The sequence below is a fragment of the Lepus europaeus genome, chromosome 7 (assembly GCF_033115175.1).
Source record: "Lepus europaeus isolate LE1 chromosome 7, mLepTim1.pri, whole genome shotgun sequence".
Lineage (NCBI taxonomy): Eukaryota > Metazoa > Chordata > Mammalia > Lagomorpha > Leporidae > Lepus > Lepus europaeus.
In genome coordinates, this window is record NC_084833.1 from 98,636,221 (window position 1) to 98,651,766 (window position 15,546).

General features: G+C 40.7%; 1 protein-coding gene across 2 annotated transcripts in view; it reads right to left on the minus strand.

The window, feature by feature from the left end:
• RDX (radixin) overlaps window positions 1-15,546 on the minus strand; it is a 64,460-nt gene that overhangs the window by 21,561 nt on the left and 27,353 nt on the right. For both annotated transcript variants that reach the window (XM_062196972.1, XM_062196973.1), the window contains exons 4-9: window positions 12,813-12,908; window positions 12,061-12,335; window positions 6,899-6,982; window positions 6,609-6,755; window positions 3,219-3,315; window positions 2,117-2,280 (exon numbers count right to left, since the gene is read on the minus strand). In XM_062196972.1, coding sequence (XP_062052956.1) covers window positions 2,117-2,280; window positions 3,219-3,315; window positions 6,609-6,755; window positions 6,899-6,982; window positions 12,061-12,335; window positions 12,813-12,908 — 863 coding nt within the window. The remainder of the gene's footprint in view (window positions 1-2,116; window positions 2,281-3,218; window positions 3,316-6,608; window positions 6,756-6,898; window positions 6,983-12,060; window positions 12,336-12,812; window positions 12,909-15,546) is intronic.

The following is a 15,546-nucleotide window of genomic DNA, read 5'->3' on the forward strand; positions in this document are numbered from 1 at the left end:
CTTTCACATAATAAATCCTTTAAAAAAAAAAAAAAATCAAGACAGCTATACATGACAGTCCCCATTACACCTTTAAAGGTAAGATCAGGAATTACTGAAGAGCTGAATGATTACAGCTCAATTTTTTTAGACCTAGGGTAATACTTTTCTTTTTTTTTTTTTTTTTTTTTTTTTTTTTTTTTTTTTTTTTTTTTTTGACAGGCAGAGTGGACAGTGAGAGACAGAGACAGAAAGAAAGGTCTTCCTTTTGCCGTTGGTTCACCCTCCAATGGCCGCCGCGGTAGCGCGCTGCGGCCGGCGCACCGCGCTGATCCGATGGCAGGAGCCAGGTGTTTATCCTGGTCTCCCATGGGGTGCAGGGCCCAAGGGCTTGGGCCATCCTCCACTGCACTCCCTGGCCACAGCAGAGAGCTGGCCTGGAAGAGGGGCAACCGGGACAGGATCGGTGCCCCGACCGGGACTAGAACCCGGTGTGCCGGCGCCGCTAGGCGGAGGATTAGCCTATTGAGCCGCGGCGCCGGCGGTAATACTGTTCTAAGTCCTCCTCAGTAGAGGCTAACTTTAGTTTTGTCTTAAAATTTTTTCAAACCTTAAGTCTAAAAATTCATCTAGAATTGAGTGTTATGTTACTGATTAATCTGGTTTGCATTCAATATCATCCAATCAAATAATTTTCAACCTAACATTCTAAATAAAATCAGCGTCCTTAAGAAGTATTAGTGTTTTACTACTACACACGGCAACTTTTTAGGTGAAATCTACAATGTGACTAATACTGTTTCAAAGTTAAGATTCTCAGCACATTCTTACCCTGAAATATTTTTTAAAGATTTATTTATTTAGCCGGCGCCGCAGCTCAATAGGCTAATCCTCCGCCTTGTGGCGTGGGCACACCGGGTTCTAGCCCCGGTCGGGGCGCCGGATTCTATCCTGTTTTTTGCCCCTCTTCCAGGCCAGCTCTCTGCTGTGGCCAGGGAGTGCAGTGGAGGATGGCCCAAGTGTTTGGGCCCTGCACCCCATGGGAGACCAGGAGAAGCACCTGGCTCCTGCCATCGGATCGGCGCGGTGCGCCGGCCATTGGAGGGTTAACCAACGGCAAAAGGAAGACCTTTCTCTCTGTCTCTCTCTCACTATCCACTCTGCCTGTCAAAAATAAAAAAATAAAAAAATAAAAAAGATTTATTTATTTGAAAGTCAGAGTTACACAGAGGAGAGGCAGAAGGGCGGGGGTGGGTCTTCCATCCGATGGTTCACTCTCCAATTGGCTGCAACAGCCGGAGCTGCACCAATCTGAAGCCAGGAGCCAGGAACTTCTTCCAGCTCTCCCACACAGGTGCAGGGGCCCAAGGACTTGGGCCATCTTCTACTGCTTTCCCAGGCCATAGCAGAGTTGGACCAGAAGTGGAACAGCCTGGTCTCAAACCCGTGCCCATATGGGATGCTGGCACTTTAGGCCAGGGCGTTAACCTGCTGCGCCACAGCGCCAGCGCCAGCCTGAAATATTAATTAACTCAGAAGCAAAAAGAAAATTTTAAAATTTCAAATGACTAGTGAAAAGCAAGAACAATAAAAAAAAGTCATGTACATAAAATCATGAAAAGCTATTTTCACAAAAATATCTGCCAAATATTTTGAAATTACACATCCTCATTTCTAAAAAGAAAGTGGTTATCTTTTTATACACTGAAAAGCAGGTGAAAGTCTGCATTTTAAGAAACTGCAGTCCTGGGGCAAGCATTGTGGTACAGTAGGTTAAGCCTGTGACTGCAGCACTGGAATCCCACATGGGTGCTGGCTTGTGTCCCAGATGCTCCTCTTTGAATCCAGCTCCCTGCTAATGGCCTGAGAAAGCAGTGGAAAATGGCCCAAGTGCTTGGGCCCCTGCATCCACATGGAGACCCAGAAGAAGCCCCTGGCTCATGGCTTCGGATCGGCACAGCTCCAGCCAATGCAGCCATTTGGGAAGTATACCGGCGGATCAAAGACCTTCCCCGGTCTCCACACTCTTTGTCTGTAACTGCCTTGCAATATAAATAAATAAAAATAATAAAAATATCCTGCAGAATCTTAAGTCTAAGATCTGTCAATTACCAATGATAGGCTGTAAATTCCATACCTTTCCAACTGCTTCTGGTGTTTCTCCTCTCTAGCCTGAGCCTTCATCTGCTGTACTTCAATAGTATCAGGTTTCCTTCTTCGCATGTACAGTTCATGGTTTCCCATACATAAGGCCAAAATCCGCTTATTGATTCTCAAACGAGGTGCATAAAAAACAAAATCCTGAAATAAAGTACAATGAATTTAAAACTTTGCTGAAGGATACAATGCTCTGTATGAAATTTCATTATGAGGTATGAATTTTTTTTTTCTTTTTTTTTTTTTTGACAGGCAGAGTGGATAGTGAGAGAGAGACAGAGAGAAAGGTCTTCCTTTGCCGTTGGTTCACCCTCCAATGGCCGCTGCAGCTGGCGCATCTAGCTGATCCGAAGCCAGGAGCCAGGTGCTTCTCCTGGTCTCCCATGCGGGTGCAGGACCCAAGGACTTAGGCCATCCTCCACTGCCTTCCCGGGCCATAGCAGAGAGCTGGCCTGGAAGAGGGGCAACCGGGATAGAATCCAGCGCCCCAACCAGGACTAGAACCCGGTGTGCTGGCGCCGCAAGGAGGAGGATTAGCCTGTTAAGCCATGGCGCCGGCCAAGGTATGAATTCTAAGGTCATAATACAGTTAGTGTAGAAATCATGACTCTTTTCTCCTAACCAGTTCCTCATCTTTTCATGCCCCACCAGTCTCTAAAGTTATTAAAGAGACTAATCATTCTTAATTTTCAATATTAAATGGTCATTTATTCTTTTTCCTTCTCCAAAGATGTAAATTCCTTACATCTTGGAAGAGGAATTAACCTTTGGGATTGCATTTTGCCATTAATGTAAAAACTGGCCCAGTGTTCACGGCCATTAAGTATTTACTCTAGCAAAGTTTTCCTTTTCTCTTTTCTGTAACAGAGTTAGAACACTAGAATTTTAAGAATCTATTTAAATAAAAAATATTTCTCAAGTTAAAGGCTTCAAGTTATGAACAAAGTTCACAGAACAAAACTCCATAAGCAGAAATGACTAAGGAAAGACGATGCTCCTCAAAAACATGAACAACTCTATTTAAATACAGACATTAAAAGAAGTAATACAGAAAACAGAAGAAAAAAAATTTTTTTACTTACAGGTGCCTTTTTGTCAATTGGTTTTATAACAAACTTTTTGTCATTAAATGAAATATTTCTGATTTCACTCCAGGGAAAACCGATTTTAGGTGTTAACCTTAAAAAAAAAAAAAAAAAAAGAGAGAGAACATTCCTTTAATTAAAGGCAGGAACAACAGAAAAAAATTCCTAACATTCTGGGCCATTTTCTATGTTTTCAAAATGTGGATCTTACATATTTAACCTTATCCTATAGAAAGGAAATATGATATTTAAATCACATAAAATTAACTATCCAAAGATTTCATTAGTGTGTATGAACTTTAAAGTATTATAGTGTCTTTCTAAAATTATCTACAGAAAACTGCCTAGTGTAAGAGTGTGGTACTAGTTTCTTGGGATTTGCAATAGTTTCTTTTAGTTTTTTTTTGTTTGGTCTCAAGCTACTACAACTATCAGTTTATATATGTTTAAGAAGGAAGAGGGGGGAAATAAGGCTTTTTATAGCTTCTCATGTGATTTATAAGTTACTGAACACTAAAAAATATAATTTTTAAATGTTTGGATATTTGTAAGCAAACATTAAAACCACAAATTCCAGTAAATTTCTTTAAAGGACTGATTTTAAGGTATGTGAATTAGGTCTCAAAATTTTAAACACACTGACGCTTGGGTGAATGACAGACCTAGAAATCAATCTCCAAGAGTACACAACAGCTGCTCCCCTTTTGACCAGTCTTTATAAAGATATAGGTAATCAGATGTGAATAAGTAATTTTTCGGACTTCCATCAGGTACATCACTGTCGGAGCCAGTGTTGTAACACAGTGAGTTACACAGAAAGTTAAGTTGGTACTTGCCCACGTACCGTATCAAAGGGTCACTTTGAGTGCCGACTGCTCTGCTTCCCATCCAGCTCCCTACTGGTGCACCAGAGAAAGCAGCAGCAGATGACTCAAGTACTTTGGACCCTACCAATCATATGAGAGACCTGGATGGAGTTCCAAGATGCTGGCTTCATCCTGGCCCAGCCTGGAGCCACTGCAGCCATTTGGGGAAAAAACCAGCAAACCTAAGATATCTTTTTCGCTCTAGTGACTCTGCCTTTCAAAGAAACAAGGAAATCTCTTTTTTTCTTTTTTTTAAAAGATGTATTTATTTATTTATTTGAAAGTTACACAGAGAGAGAAGGAAAGGCAGAGAGAAGTCTTCCATCTGCCGGTTCACTCCCCAGTTGCAGTGGCCGGAGCTGTGCCGATCTGAAGCCAGGAGCCAGGAGCTTCCTCCAGCTCTCCCATACGGGTACAGGGGCCCAAGCACTTGGGCCATCTTGTACTGCTTTCCCAGGCCACAGCAGAAAGCTGGATTGGGATTGGAGCAGCCAGGACTTGAACCAGTGCTCATATGGGATGCTGACATTGCAGGCAGCAAATTTACCCACTATGCCACAGTGCCAGCCCAAAGGAAATCTCTTTTTTAGATCACTTTTTTTTGTAATAACAGAAAGTGAGAAATGACAAGTGACACCTATGCTGAGCAAAAGACATGTCTTAGTCAGGCTTCATTTGACAACACAACAGAGCAGGAATTTCTACCTACCTATATTCCTTTTAATTCTTAGGAAAGACAAGGCACTTATCACAGAGCACAGCATTTTTTTTTCTACACATTTTTATTCAATATGCATGTGTTGAACTGCCCTCTTATGGCCATTAAGATAAGTCAAAGCAAACTGCTTAAAAAGGAAGCTGCAGGAATACAGGTAAGACTATACACTTATGTGCTACTTTGAAAAATTCTAAAGCCCTCACTTCAAGTAACTTTTTACAATCTTGGAAGGTAAGCCTGAAAACTATTAGAATAATTTTGAACAGAAAAACAAGATCTGGTCCCTAAAGAAATCTTAGTCACTTCTGTTTTTCAAAAACTGCAAAATATTCTCTTCATTATAATATAAACTTGCTCTGTAATAAAACTTAAGAAAATACTGGAGTAAAATGTACTCATTTGGATTATTCTTTGAAATGTGTATTTCATTTAATATCAATAACAAAAACTACAACTCTAAAGTGACCTAGACTAAATAATAATGGTATAGGAGAAGGCATTACTAGCATGTACCTGGGTGTTCATGTGGTACGATAAACTAAAAGACAATTGCACATATTATCCCTAAAAAGTGCAATAAAAATCTGATATAAGTATTTCATATTATATACACAATATATGTGTTCTACATACCTATTATGTATGAATCATATTTACATATAGGTATACTGTAATAAGTACCTGATCAAAATAAAAATATAATTACACTGTTCACTGTGCATAATATAGGTGTTCTTTTAACGATGTTCAAAAATATTCAAAGTTTGGGCTGGCGCTGTGGCGTAGCAGGTAAAGCCACCGCCTGCAGTGCCAGCATCCCATGTGGGCGCCAGTTTGAATCCCAGGTGTTCTTCCACTTCTAATCCAGCTCTCTGCTATGGCCTGGGAAAGCAGCAAAAGATGGCTCAAGTCCTTGGGCTTCTGCACTCAGTGGGAGACCCAGAGGAAGCTCCTGGCTTCAGATCAGTGCAGTTCTGGCAGTTGTGGCCAACTGGGCAGTAAACCTCCTCTCTGTGTAACTCTTTCAAATAAATAAATAAATCTTTTAAAAAAATTCAAAGCAGCTCCTACAGATAAATATTCACAAAAAATGTGTTCTAAAATACAATAAACATAAACTTCCTTCTCTCATCGCCCCAGGTTTCTTACACATGTTCATTTCAATTTCAACCTATTTGCTATGCTTAACATTTACATTGTGATTCTACTGAGTGACAAATTTTAAATCATTACAGACTTATTACAAAAGATAAAGATCTAAGGCCAGCACCACGGCTCACTAGGCTAATCCTCCGCCTTGCAGCACCGGCACACCGGGTTCTAGTCCCGGTCGGGGCGCCGGATTCTGTCCCAGTTGCCCCTCTTCCAGGCCAGCTCTCTGCTGTGGCCAGGGAGTACAGTGGAGGATGGCCCAAGTGTTTGGGCCCTGCACCCCATGGGAGACCAGGAGAAGCACCTGGCTCCTGCCATCGGATCAGCGCGGTGCACCGGCCACAGCGGCCATTGGAGGGTGAACCAACGGCAAAGGAAGACCTTTCTCTCTGTCTCTCTCTCACTATCCACTCTGCCTGTCAAAAAAAAAAAAAAAAGATCTAGACATCAAATAAAAGTAAATCAGATCATCTGATAAAACAGGAAAGCAGCAAAGTCGGCAGCACTAACCAACCTCTTAGTTTAAAAAAAAAAAAAAAAAAACGGAAAGTCAAGGTAATGGAGAAGAAACAACTTTTACAAGACGTAAGATATAAACCACTTAAGACCACTGACATGATGACTAATTCACCATGCAGCTAATTTACTTACTTGTCATCATGCTCATAAATATTCAGACCCAGGGCATCAACACCTAGCCACAGCTCAGTTCCCTTTTTATTTTTTATTTCAAAATAATTGACTCCATACATTTCTAGATCTTGTGCAATCTTCAGGTATTCCATCATAGAATCTTCCCTGTTGAAATAAAGCTAAATGTAATACATTTAGGTAGGAATGCCTAAAATCAAACAAAATCTAAAAATACCTTGAATAAAAATTTAGTGCTTTGTATTTATTCATAGAAAACAAAAAGACATAGAAGATAGCCACCCAACTACCTTAGCATTCCTCGATGTTCTTCATGCCAGTTCTGTATTCTTTCTTCCCACTGTTCTTTTGTCAGTTTGTGTTGTTCCAAAACACTAGAAGGGGGAAAAAAAAAAAAACCTGTGATGTCTTTACATGTCAAAAATCAATATCCTTTTCAAAATCTAGAATCTTTTTAGTGACTTGACTGTAATGTTGTCATACAAAATACATGTGATTAAACTGTACAGAACTAAATTCATACATACACAGAAAAGTGCATGTAAAACTAATGAAATCTGAATGAGGTGAGTGGACTGTATCCATGTAATCATCTTGACTGTGATACTGTACTACAGTCGCACAAGATTTTACCATCAGGGAAGGCTGGGAGAAGAATACATGGAATTTATTATTTTTCACAATTGCATCTGAATCTATAATTATCTCAAAATAAATTTTCCAGGAATCTTAAATTATTTTAAATCATACATGCTTTAACAATACCTATGGTCATGTGTTCAGAGTTCTAAGTGAGAAGGAAAGAATCCACCTCTAGCACACAGGCTGCTGCCTCTGTGTGTGCTTGAAGAAAAGGTAGAATACAATTTGCTCGGCAAAACTCTTTTTTTTTCTTTCATGTGACTTAGTGGTTATTTTTTAATCCCATCTTGATTAAAATGTTTGTCTAAAGGGATCTACTGGGGCCAGTGCTGTGGCGCAGCAGGTTAAAACTCTGGCCTGAAGCGCTGGCATCCCACCGGGGCGCCGGTTCTAGTCCCAGCTGCTCCACTTCCGATCCAGCTCTCTGCTATGGCCTGGGAAAGCAGTAGAAGATGGCCCAAGTCCTTGGACTCCTGCACCCACATGGGAGATCCAGAGGAAGCTCCTGGTTTCTGATCTGTTCTGCTCTGGCTGTTGTGGCCAATTGGGGAGTGAACCGTCGGATGAAGACCTCTCTCTCTCTGAATCTTCTGCCTCTTTCAAATAAAAAATAAATAAATAAGAATTATTTTATTTCTTTGGAAGGCAGAGTTGCAGAGAGACATAGTGATCTTCCGTAGTTGGTTCACCTTCCAAATGGCCTCAATGAGTACCCCAAGTGGGTAGATGGGCCCAAATACTTGAGCCATTTTCTGCTGCTTTTCCAGGAGCATCAGCAGAGAGCTGGTGGGAAGCAGAGCAGCTAGGACTCGAACAAGCGCCCATATGGGATGCCAGCATGCCAGGCGTCAGCTCAACCAGCTATGCCGCAATGCTGGCCCCACAAGTTTTTATGTCTCTTCTGTATACTTCTAGTGTTCCTTATTTTGATATACAAAAATATAAAAAAGCATTTTAACACCAAATCACACAAGCCAACATAATCTACCTATTATGCATACATAATGATTTTTATTTCCTTTGGGTCATACAGTTAACTATCCATCTTTCTTTATTGGTGACTTCGCAGATCCCTTTTTACTGACAGCAAAATCTGCAGTGTAAAAACATTGTTTCACCACTGCAGCTGGTGTGTGCCACAGCAGACTACGCTGTCAACTGCTAAGTTGGCATAGATATTAGAGTTCCCAGCTACTTCACTTCCAATCCAACGTTCTGCTAGCGTACCTTGGAAGGCAGCAGAAGGTGGCCCACGTACTTGTACACCTGCCACTCATGTCGAAGACCATGGCTCCAGGCTTCTCCAGCCTGACTGAGCAACAGCTACTGTAGTCATTTGGGGAGTGAAACAGCAGATGCAAGATGGCTCTCTGTCTCTCCCTCTCTGTTGCTCTGCTCTTCAAATAGTTTTTGTTGTTGTTGTTGTTTAAAGATTTATTTTATTTATTTGAAAGGCAGAGTTAGAGAGAGAAAGGGAATGATGCAGAGAGATCTTCCGTATGCTGGTTCACTCCCCAAATGGCTGCAATAGCTAGGGCTGGGACTGGACCAGGCTGAAGCCAGAAGCTTAATCTGGGTCTCCCAGGTGGGTGCCAGGCCCAAGGACTTGGACCATCTTCCACTGCCTTCCCAGGCACACCAGCAGGGAGTTGGATCAGAAGTTGAACAGCCAAGACTCGAACTGGCACCAACTGGGATGCCAGCATTGCAGGCAGTGGCTCAACCCACTACGCCACAATGCCAGTATGCAAATAAATTTTTAAAAAATACTTACTATGAAAAAAATTGCATAAAACTCAGATTTCTTGGGAAATGATTTTTTAAAAGATTTTATTTATTTTATTTGAAAGGTAGAGTTACAGACAGTGAGAAGGAGAGACAAAGACAAAGGTCTTCCTTCCATTGGTTCACTCCCCAAATGGCCGCATGGCCAGAGTGTGCCAATCCGGAGCCAGGAGCCAGCAGCTTCCTCCCAGTCTCCCAAATGGGTGCAGGGGCCCAAGCACCTGGGCCATCTTCTATGCTTTCCCACGCCATAACGGTGAGCTGAATCAGAAGAAGAGCAGCCAGGACTAGAACTGGCACCCATATGGGATGCCAGCGCCGCAGGCAGAGGATTAACCTACTGCGCCACAGTGCCAACCCCTAGATTATTCTTTTGAAAGTGAGAGACCAGGAAGAAGCTCCTGGCTCCTGGCTGCAGACTGGCTCAGTGGCTCAGCTCCAGCCATTGTGATCATTTGGGAAGTGAACCAGAGGATGGAAGACCGCTCTGTCTCACCTCTTGCTGTCTAACTATTTCTCAAATAAATAAAAAATATTCTTAAAAAGTTAATAATCTAGGTTAAACCTAAGAAAAAAATCAGGCTTATTCATTTATGAACATTTAAGAAATATCTAAGGGCAACTTTTATAAAATTGTATCATATGTACTAACCCAATCTCTGCATTTTAATATATATTAAGTTCTATCTCAATTAAAAACAAAAACTAATCCTTAAAATTCCACTGTACTAGTCAATTAGTTACTCAGGACTTAAACAAATCTAAACAAAGATTGGTGTTGCAGTAACTAACTAGGAAAATACTGCCATGGTCTGAATACTGCCAATGTCTGCAACAGAACTCATACTGAGGTTTGGTCACCAATGTATTGGTGTTGAGTTTTTAAAGAGGGATTAATGCTCTTCCACACAACTGGATTACTTCTCATGGGAATGCACTAGTTCTCCAGAGTAGGCTGTTAGAAAGCACCTGGCCCCCTTTGTCCTCTCCTCTCTTCTTCATTTGCCCGACTCCCTTCCGCTTTACAGCCATAATGCAAGCCCCTACCACAAGCCAACCAGAGGCAGCTGCGCAATCTTGACAGTGTCCAGAAACATGAAAAAAACCTCTTTTCTTTATAAATTACCCAGTCTCGTGTGTTCTGTTACAGCAACAGAAAACAGACCCGAAAAAAACAAACAGTTGTCTTTCCTGATTCATCTGGTAACAACACACATTCTGCCTTCTTCTAAGATGTTATTGCTGTAATTATTAACTGATAGAACTTAGTAACATTTAATAATCAAATCTTAAAGCAATTATACTTATGGTGCCTCAGTATTACTAAGTGCTACTAAGGTATTATATTTATTACCCAAAAATAATAGATGGGAGCCAGTATTGTGGCACAGTGATATAAAGATGCCACCTGTGGCCGGCGCCGCGGCTCAATAGGCTAATCCTCCACCTGCGGCACCAGCACACCAGGTTCTAGTCCCGGTTGGGGCGCCGGATTCTGTCCCGGTTGCCCCTCTTCCAGTCCAGCTCTCTGCTGTGACCCAGGAGTGTAGTGGAGGATGGCCCAAGTGCTTGGGCCCTGCACCCACATGGGAGACCAGGAAAAGCACCTGGCTCCTGGCTTCAGATCAGCGCGGTGTGCCAGCCGCAGCGGCCATTGGTGGGTGAACCAACAGAAAAAAGGAAGACCTTTCCCTCTGTCTCTCTCTGTCCACTCTGCCTGTCAAAAAAAAAAAAAAAAAAATGCCACCTGCAACACTGGCATGCCATCCTGGAGAGAGAGAATACTGGCTGTTCTGCTTCAGATCCTGCTACCTGCTAATGTGCCTGGGAAAGCAGCAGAAGCTGGCCTAAGTGCTTAAGCTTCTGCCACCTACACGGAAGACCTGGATGTAATTTCAGGCTCCTAGCTTCATTCTAGCCCAACCCTAGCCATCGCAGCCATTTGGGGAGTGAACCAGTGAATCTGTCATTCTACCTTTCAGGAAAAAAAAAATTTAAGTAATAAATAGATAATATGTTAATCAAAAATAAATTTCAAAGCCCATGATCAAAGGAAACCTAATAAAATGAACAGAAAGGAGTTTTGTCTTTCTACATATTTACTTGTTATGAAAAAGAAACTATACTACAAGGAAAAACTGAAATTTTAAGTTAACAATATATTTTTGCATTTAAATAGAAATTTTGAAATTCAAGAATTTTACTAAGAAACAAAACTCTTTCCAAATTGTAAAAGAAAGATCTCAATATACCTTCAACTATCAGGAACATGTGAGCTACCAAAATAAAAAAACAGATATTTAAAAGTAATGTCTGACCCTGCATTTTTCTAAGATCTCATAAATACTACTGCTGAATAACACTGTGTCATAGTTTACAATTTAAAGTGTAAACCACAGATTCATGAACTGTAATCATAAATTGGAGGAAAAGCAGAGAATTATTATGCCCACTCTGCATTTAGATATCGAGGCTCAGACATTTAGGCTGTGAACTTAACATTACATAAATAGCAAAGAATATAATCTGCAGTCAAAAGTCTAGGTCTTGTAATTTTTTTCCATATTTCAAAACAACTGTTACAGGGGAAGAATGATATTGCAGATAAGAATAGAGTACTAACTTAGGAGTCTGAAAAACCTAGTTTAAAAATCCTTTTTTTAAAGTTAGAACCTTGAGCCTATAGAGGAAACATAGACAGCTACTATTTATTCTCAAAAGCACTTAGTAAGCATCTATCTGCAGGTGCTAGAATTTTTACTAAGTAGCAACAGCTACCTCCTTTCCCCAAAACCAAATTATCACTGCCTCCATTTATTATCTATGTTAGGGAATGAGGAGGCATGAGGTAGACCAACTCCAAGTAATTACAAAACATATATAAGTACTGACTGCTAGGTCATAATTTTTTTAAAGTATACACTCTGATGCAGCTGGCAACTTAAAAATCTCAAAAACTATTTGACTTACAAACTTATAGAACATAATCCTCACAGAATGTAACACGAAGGCACATTTCACTTACCGCTGAGGTAGGAGTCTATCATTAGCCAAGTAGCCCGGCTTATGAATCTCTTTATTATAATCTCCATACTTGGCTTGGACAGCATAGGAAGCTAAAAGAACTGCAGTTTCTGGTGGGCAATATATCTCATCGTTTAAGATGGCCTCTTTAACTTGCAAGAAGAAAAGTCTCTGGGTTATTTCTTGAATTAATTCCTCAGAAACATCTTCAGGGAAGAATTTAGCTCTAAACTTGAACTGTAAAGGATTCTCTTTTTTAACATCTTGCTGGGTCACCTGCAATAGTAATTTCAAGTATAATCAACCAAAACATTTCACAATAATAGAACCTAGTTTTGGGAAATACAAGATTTCTAAGAAGTATATAAACAAATATATGTTAAAAAAAAAAAAAGTCTACACTAGTGAACATGACTTGTAACTACATATCCTAACCAATAACCACAATGAAAACTTCTCTTCATATTTTTGAGAAGCTGATTCTGCAGATGTTCAAATTCAAGTCTAAGTACCGAGATATACCACAGGTAATGTTTGCTTTAAAATAGTATTTTTGTGATAAATTTTCAAATAGGACAGGTGTTTCATTTCTTAGGCTATGAAGTAATGGTACCTAATTGTATTAAAAGACATGTACCTTTTAATGACTGACAGAAGTAACTGCAAAGAAAGGCTTGCAATCAGTAAAACCCTTAAGCTTTTCCAGCATAAACCAATTTAAGTATTACCTTAATATCATCATACACATTTTACCTTCTTATTTAGTTTCAGCCATGTAGAATAACCTTTGCTGTCTACGTACTGCAGCCCAAAAAACCAGACCTCACGCAAACCAACTGTTTTCACCACCTACCAAAAAAAAAAAGTCAATTTCAGTTCAACATTCACATTACAACTAAATGACACTATAATTCAAAAGAACAAAATTGTATGAGTTTAGGTGTATTCCTTTGCTACAGTAAAAGGTCTTTCCTCATTTTAAATTTCCTTTTTACATTCAATTTTGTAGTTACTTCAATCTTCTTATTAATCTATTTAGTAAAGATTTATTTATTTATTTGCTCTCTGCTATGGCCTGGGAAAGCAGTGGAAGATGGCCCAAGTCCTTGGGCTCCTGCACCAGTGCAGGAGACCAGGTAGAAGCTTCTGGTTCCTGGCTCCTGGTTTCTGATTGGCTCAGCTCAGGCCATTGGAGCCATATGGGGAGTGAACCAGAAGACGTAAGACCTCTCTCTGTCTCTGCCTCAGCCTCTCTATAACTCTGCCTTCCAAATAAATAAATCTTAAAAAAGAAAAAAGCCTTTTAAAGATAGATATCGTTTGGCAGCTCATGACAAGAGCCTCGGGTGATTACTGACGTCATAAAGAAGAGTATCAATTGTTAAATCAACAAGAGACACTGTGCACCTACTCCCCACGTAGGATCTCTGTCCTTAATGTGTTGTACTATGAGAATTAACGGTAAAACTACTACTAAAACAGTACCTTATATTTTGTGTGTGTGGGTGCAGTCTGTTGAAATCTTTACTTTGTATATACTAAGTTGATTTTCTGTATATAAAGACAATTGAAAATCAATCTTGATGAAGAATGGGATGGGAGAGGGAGTGGGAGATGGGATGGTTGAGATGGGAGGGAGGTTATAGGGGGAAAAGCAACTATAATCCAAAAGTTGTACTTTCAAAATTTATATTTATTAAATAAAAGTTTAAAAAATATCATTTATTCATCTTAATATCCATGTCATCTTGTAGAATCATCAGCCTGTGGTAGGTATTCAAAATTATTTGAGCAAATAAACTAGTGGAGCTAAAATACACACCTAGGATTGTACTCAAGCTTAACAAAGTACGTCCTTGAAATATGTACATTTAAAGTGAAATAAGGAAAATGATGCAGAGGAGGCGACATTTTTAAAACTTTACAGAAAGATTTTACAGCAGTTTGTCACTGTGCTTTGTTTTTAAGACAGAGCTCTCATATGCTGGTTGGCTCCCCTGAATACCAAGGCCAAAGCTGGGAACTGGAGACATAAACCAGATCTCCTACGTGGGTGGCAAGAATCCAATTATTTGAGCCATCACTGCTGCCTCTCAGGGTCTGCACGGTCAGGCAGCTGCAGTCAAGAACCAGAGCTGGGAATCAAAGCCAGGGACTCCCAACATGAGATGCGAGAGTCTTACCACTAAACTAAGCACTTGTTCAACATCAAATCCTAAGCAACTTTTTTTTTTTTTTTTAAGATTTTATTTATTTATTTGAGAGGTAGAATTACAGACAGTGAGAGACAGGGAGAGACCTTCCATCCATCGGCTCACTCCCCAAATGGCCCCAACAGCTGATCCGAAGTCAAGAGTATCTTCCAGGTCTCCCACGTGGGTGCAGGGGCCTGAGGACTTGAGCCATCTTCTACTGCTTTCCCAGGCCACAGCAGAGAGCTAGATCAGAATAGGAGCAACCAGGACTAGAACCAGCACCAATATGGGATGCCAATGCTGCAGGTGGAGGATCAACCTACTGTGCCACAGAACTGGCCCCAACAAACTTTTTTTTAAGATTTATTTATTTGAAAGGTGGAGTTACAGAGAGGCAGAAACAGAGAAAGAGAAAATCTTCCATCTGCTGGTTCACTTCCCAGATGGCTGCAATGGCCAGAGCTGAGCTGATTTGAAGCCAGGAGCTTCTTGCCAGTCTCCCACGTGGGTGCAGGGACCCAAGGACTCGGGCCATCTTCCACTGCTTTCCCAGGCCACAGCAGAGAGCTGGATCGGAAGTAGAGCAACTGAGACTTGAACCCACACCTAGCCAGCACCACAGGCAGCGGCTTTACCTGCCATGCCACAATGCCGGCCTGGACATTTTTAAAATAATATTAAAAGAGTCTAGGCTTTTGGTCTTAAGACAGAAAACTACTCAATTTAATGTTCATCTCCTGAAGAGTTTCGCTGGAAAGATAAACATAAAAGCATTAAAAATAAGAAAACTTATTTAGCTCGGTAAGGAAATAGGAAAGGTTACTAACATAAAAAGCACAAATACTGAGAAATTTCTGGAGGGTAAAAAATTCATACTAACAATGCAAAAGTTGGTAAATGCCAAACAAAAAAATAGGAGAAAAAGAGACCCCAAATAATTTTTAACTTTGGCAAAAGAGAAGTTGCTCGAGCAAAGCCACAGAAAGCATCCATGTTCACAGCGACAGGAGGAGGAAATGACAGGTGAAGAGCAGCCAAGAGTAGCAAATAGCAGAGTACCTGGTCTCGGCGTTTGCATCCATGCTTTGTGAGATTCACATTACTGGTTGAGTAGAAGGGGGAAGTACCACAGTGGGCACAAGGGTAGGGCCTGAACTATTTTAGACTACCTCAGAAACACCAAGAGGAACAGGAGAGCTCAGGTGTAAAATCCCCTCACAAATTCAAACTCCCCCCGTGACTCTTGCCCTGCTGCTTTTGGAGGTGCTATCAGAAACTTCCGATCACACAAC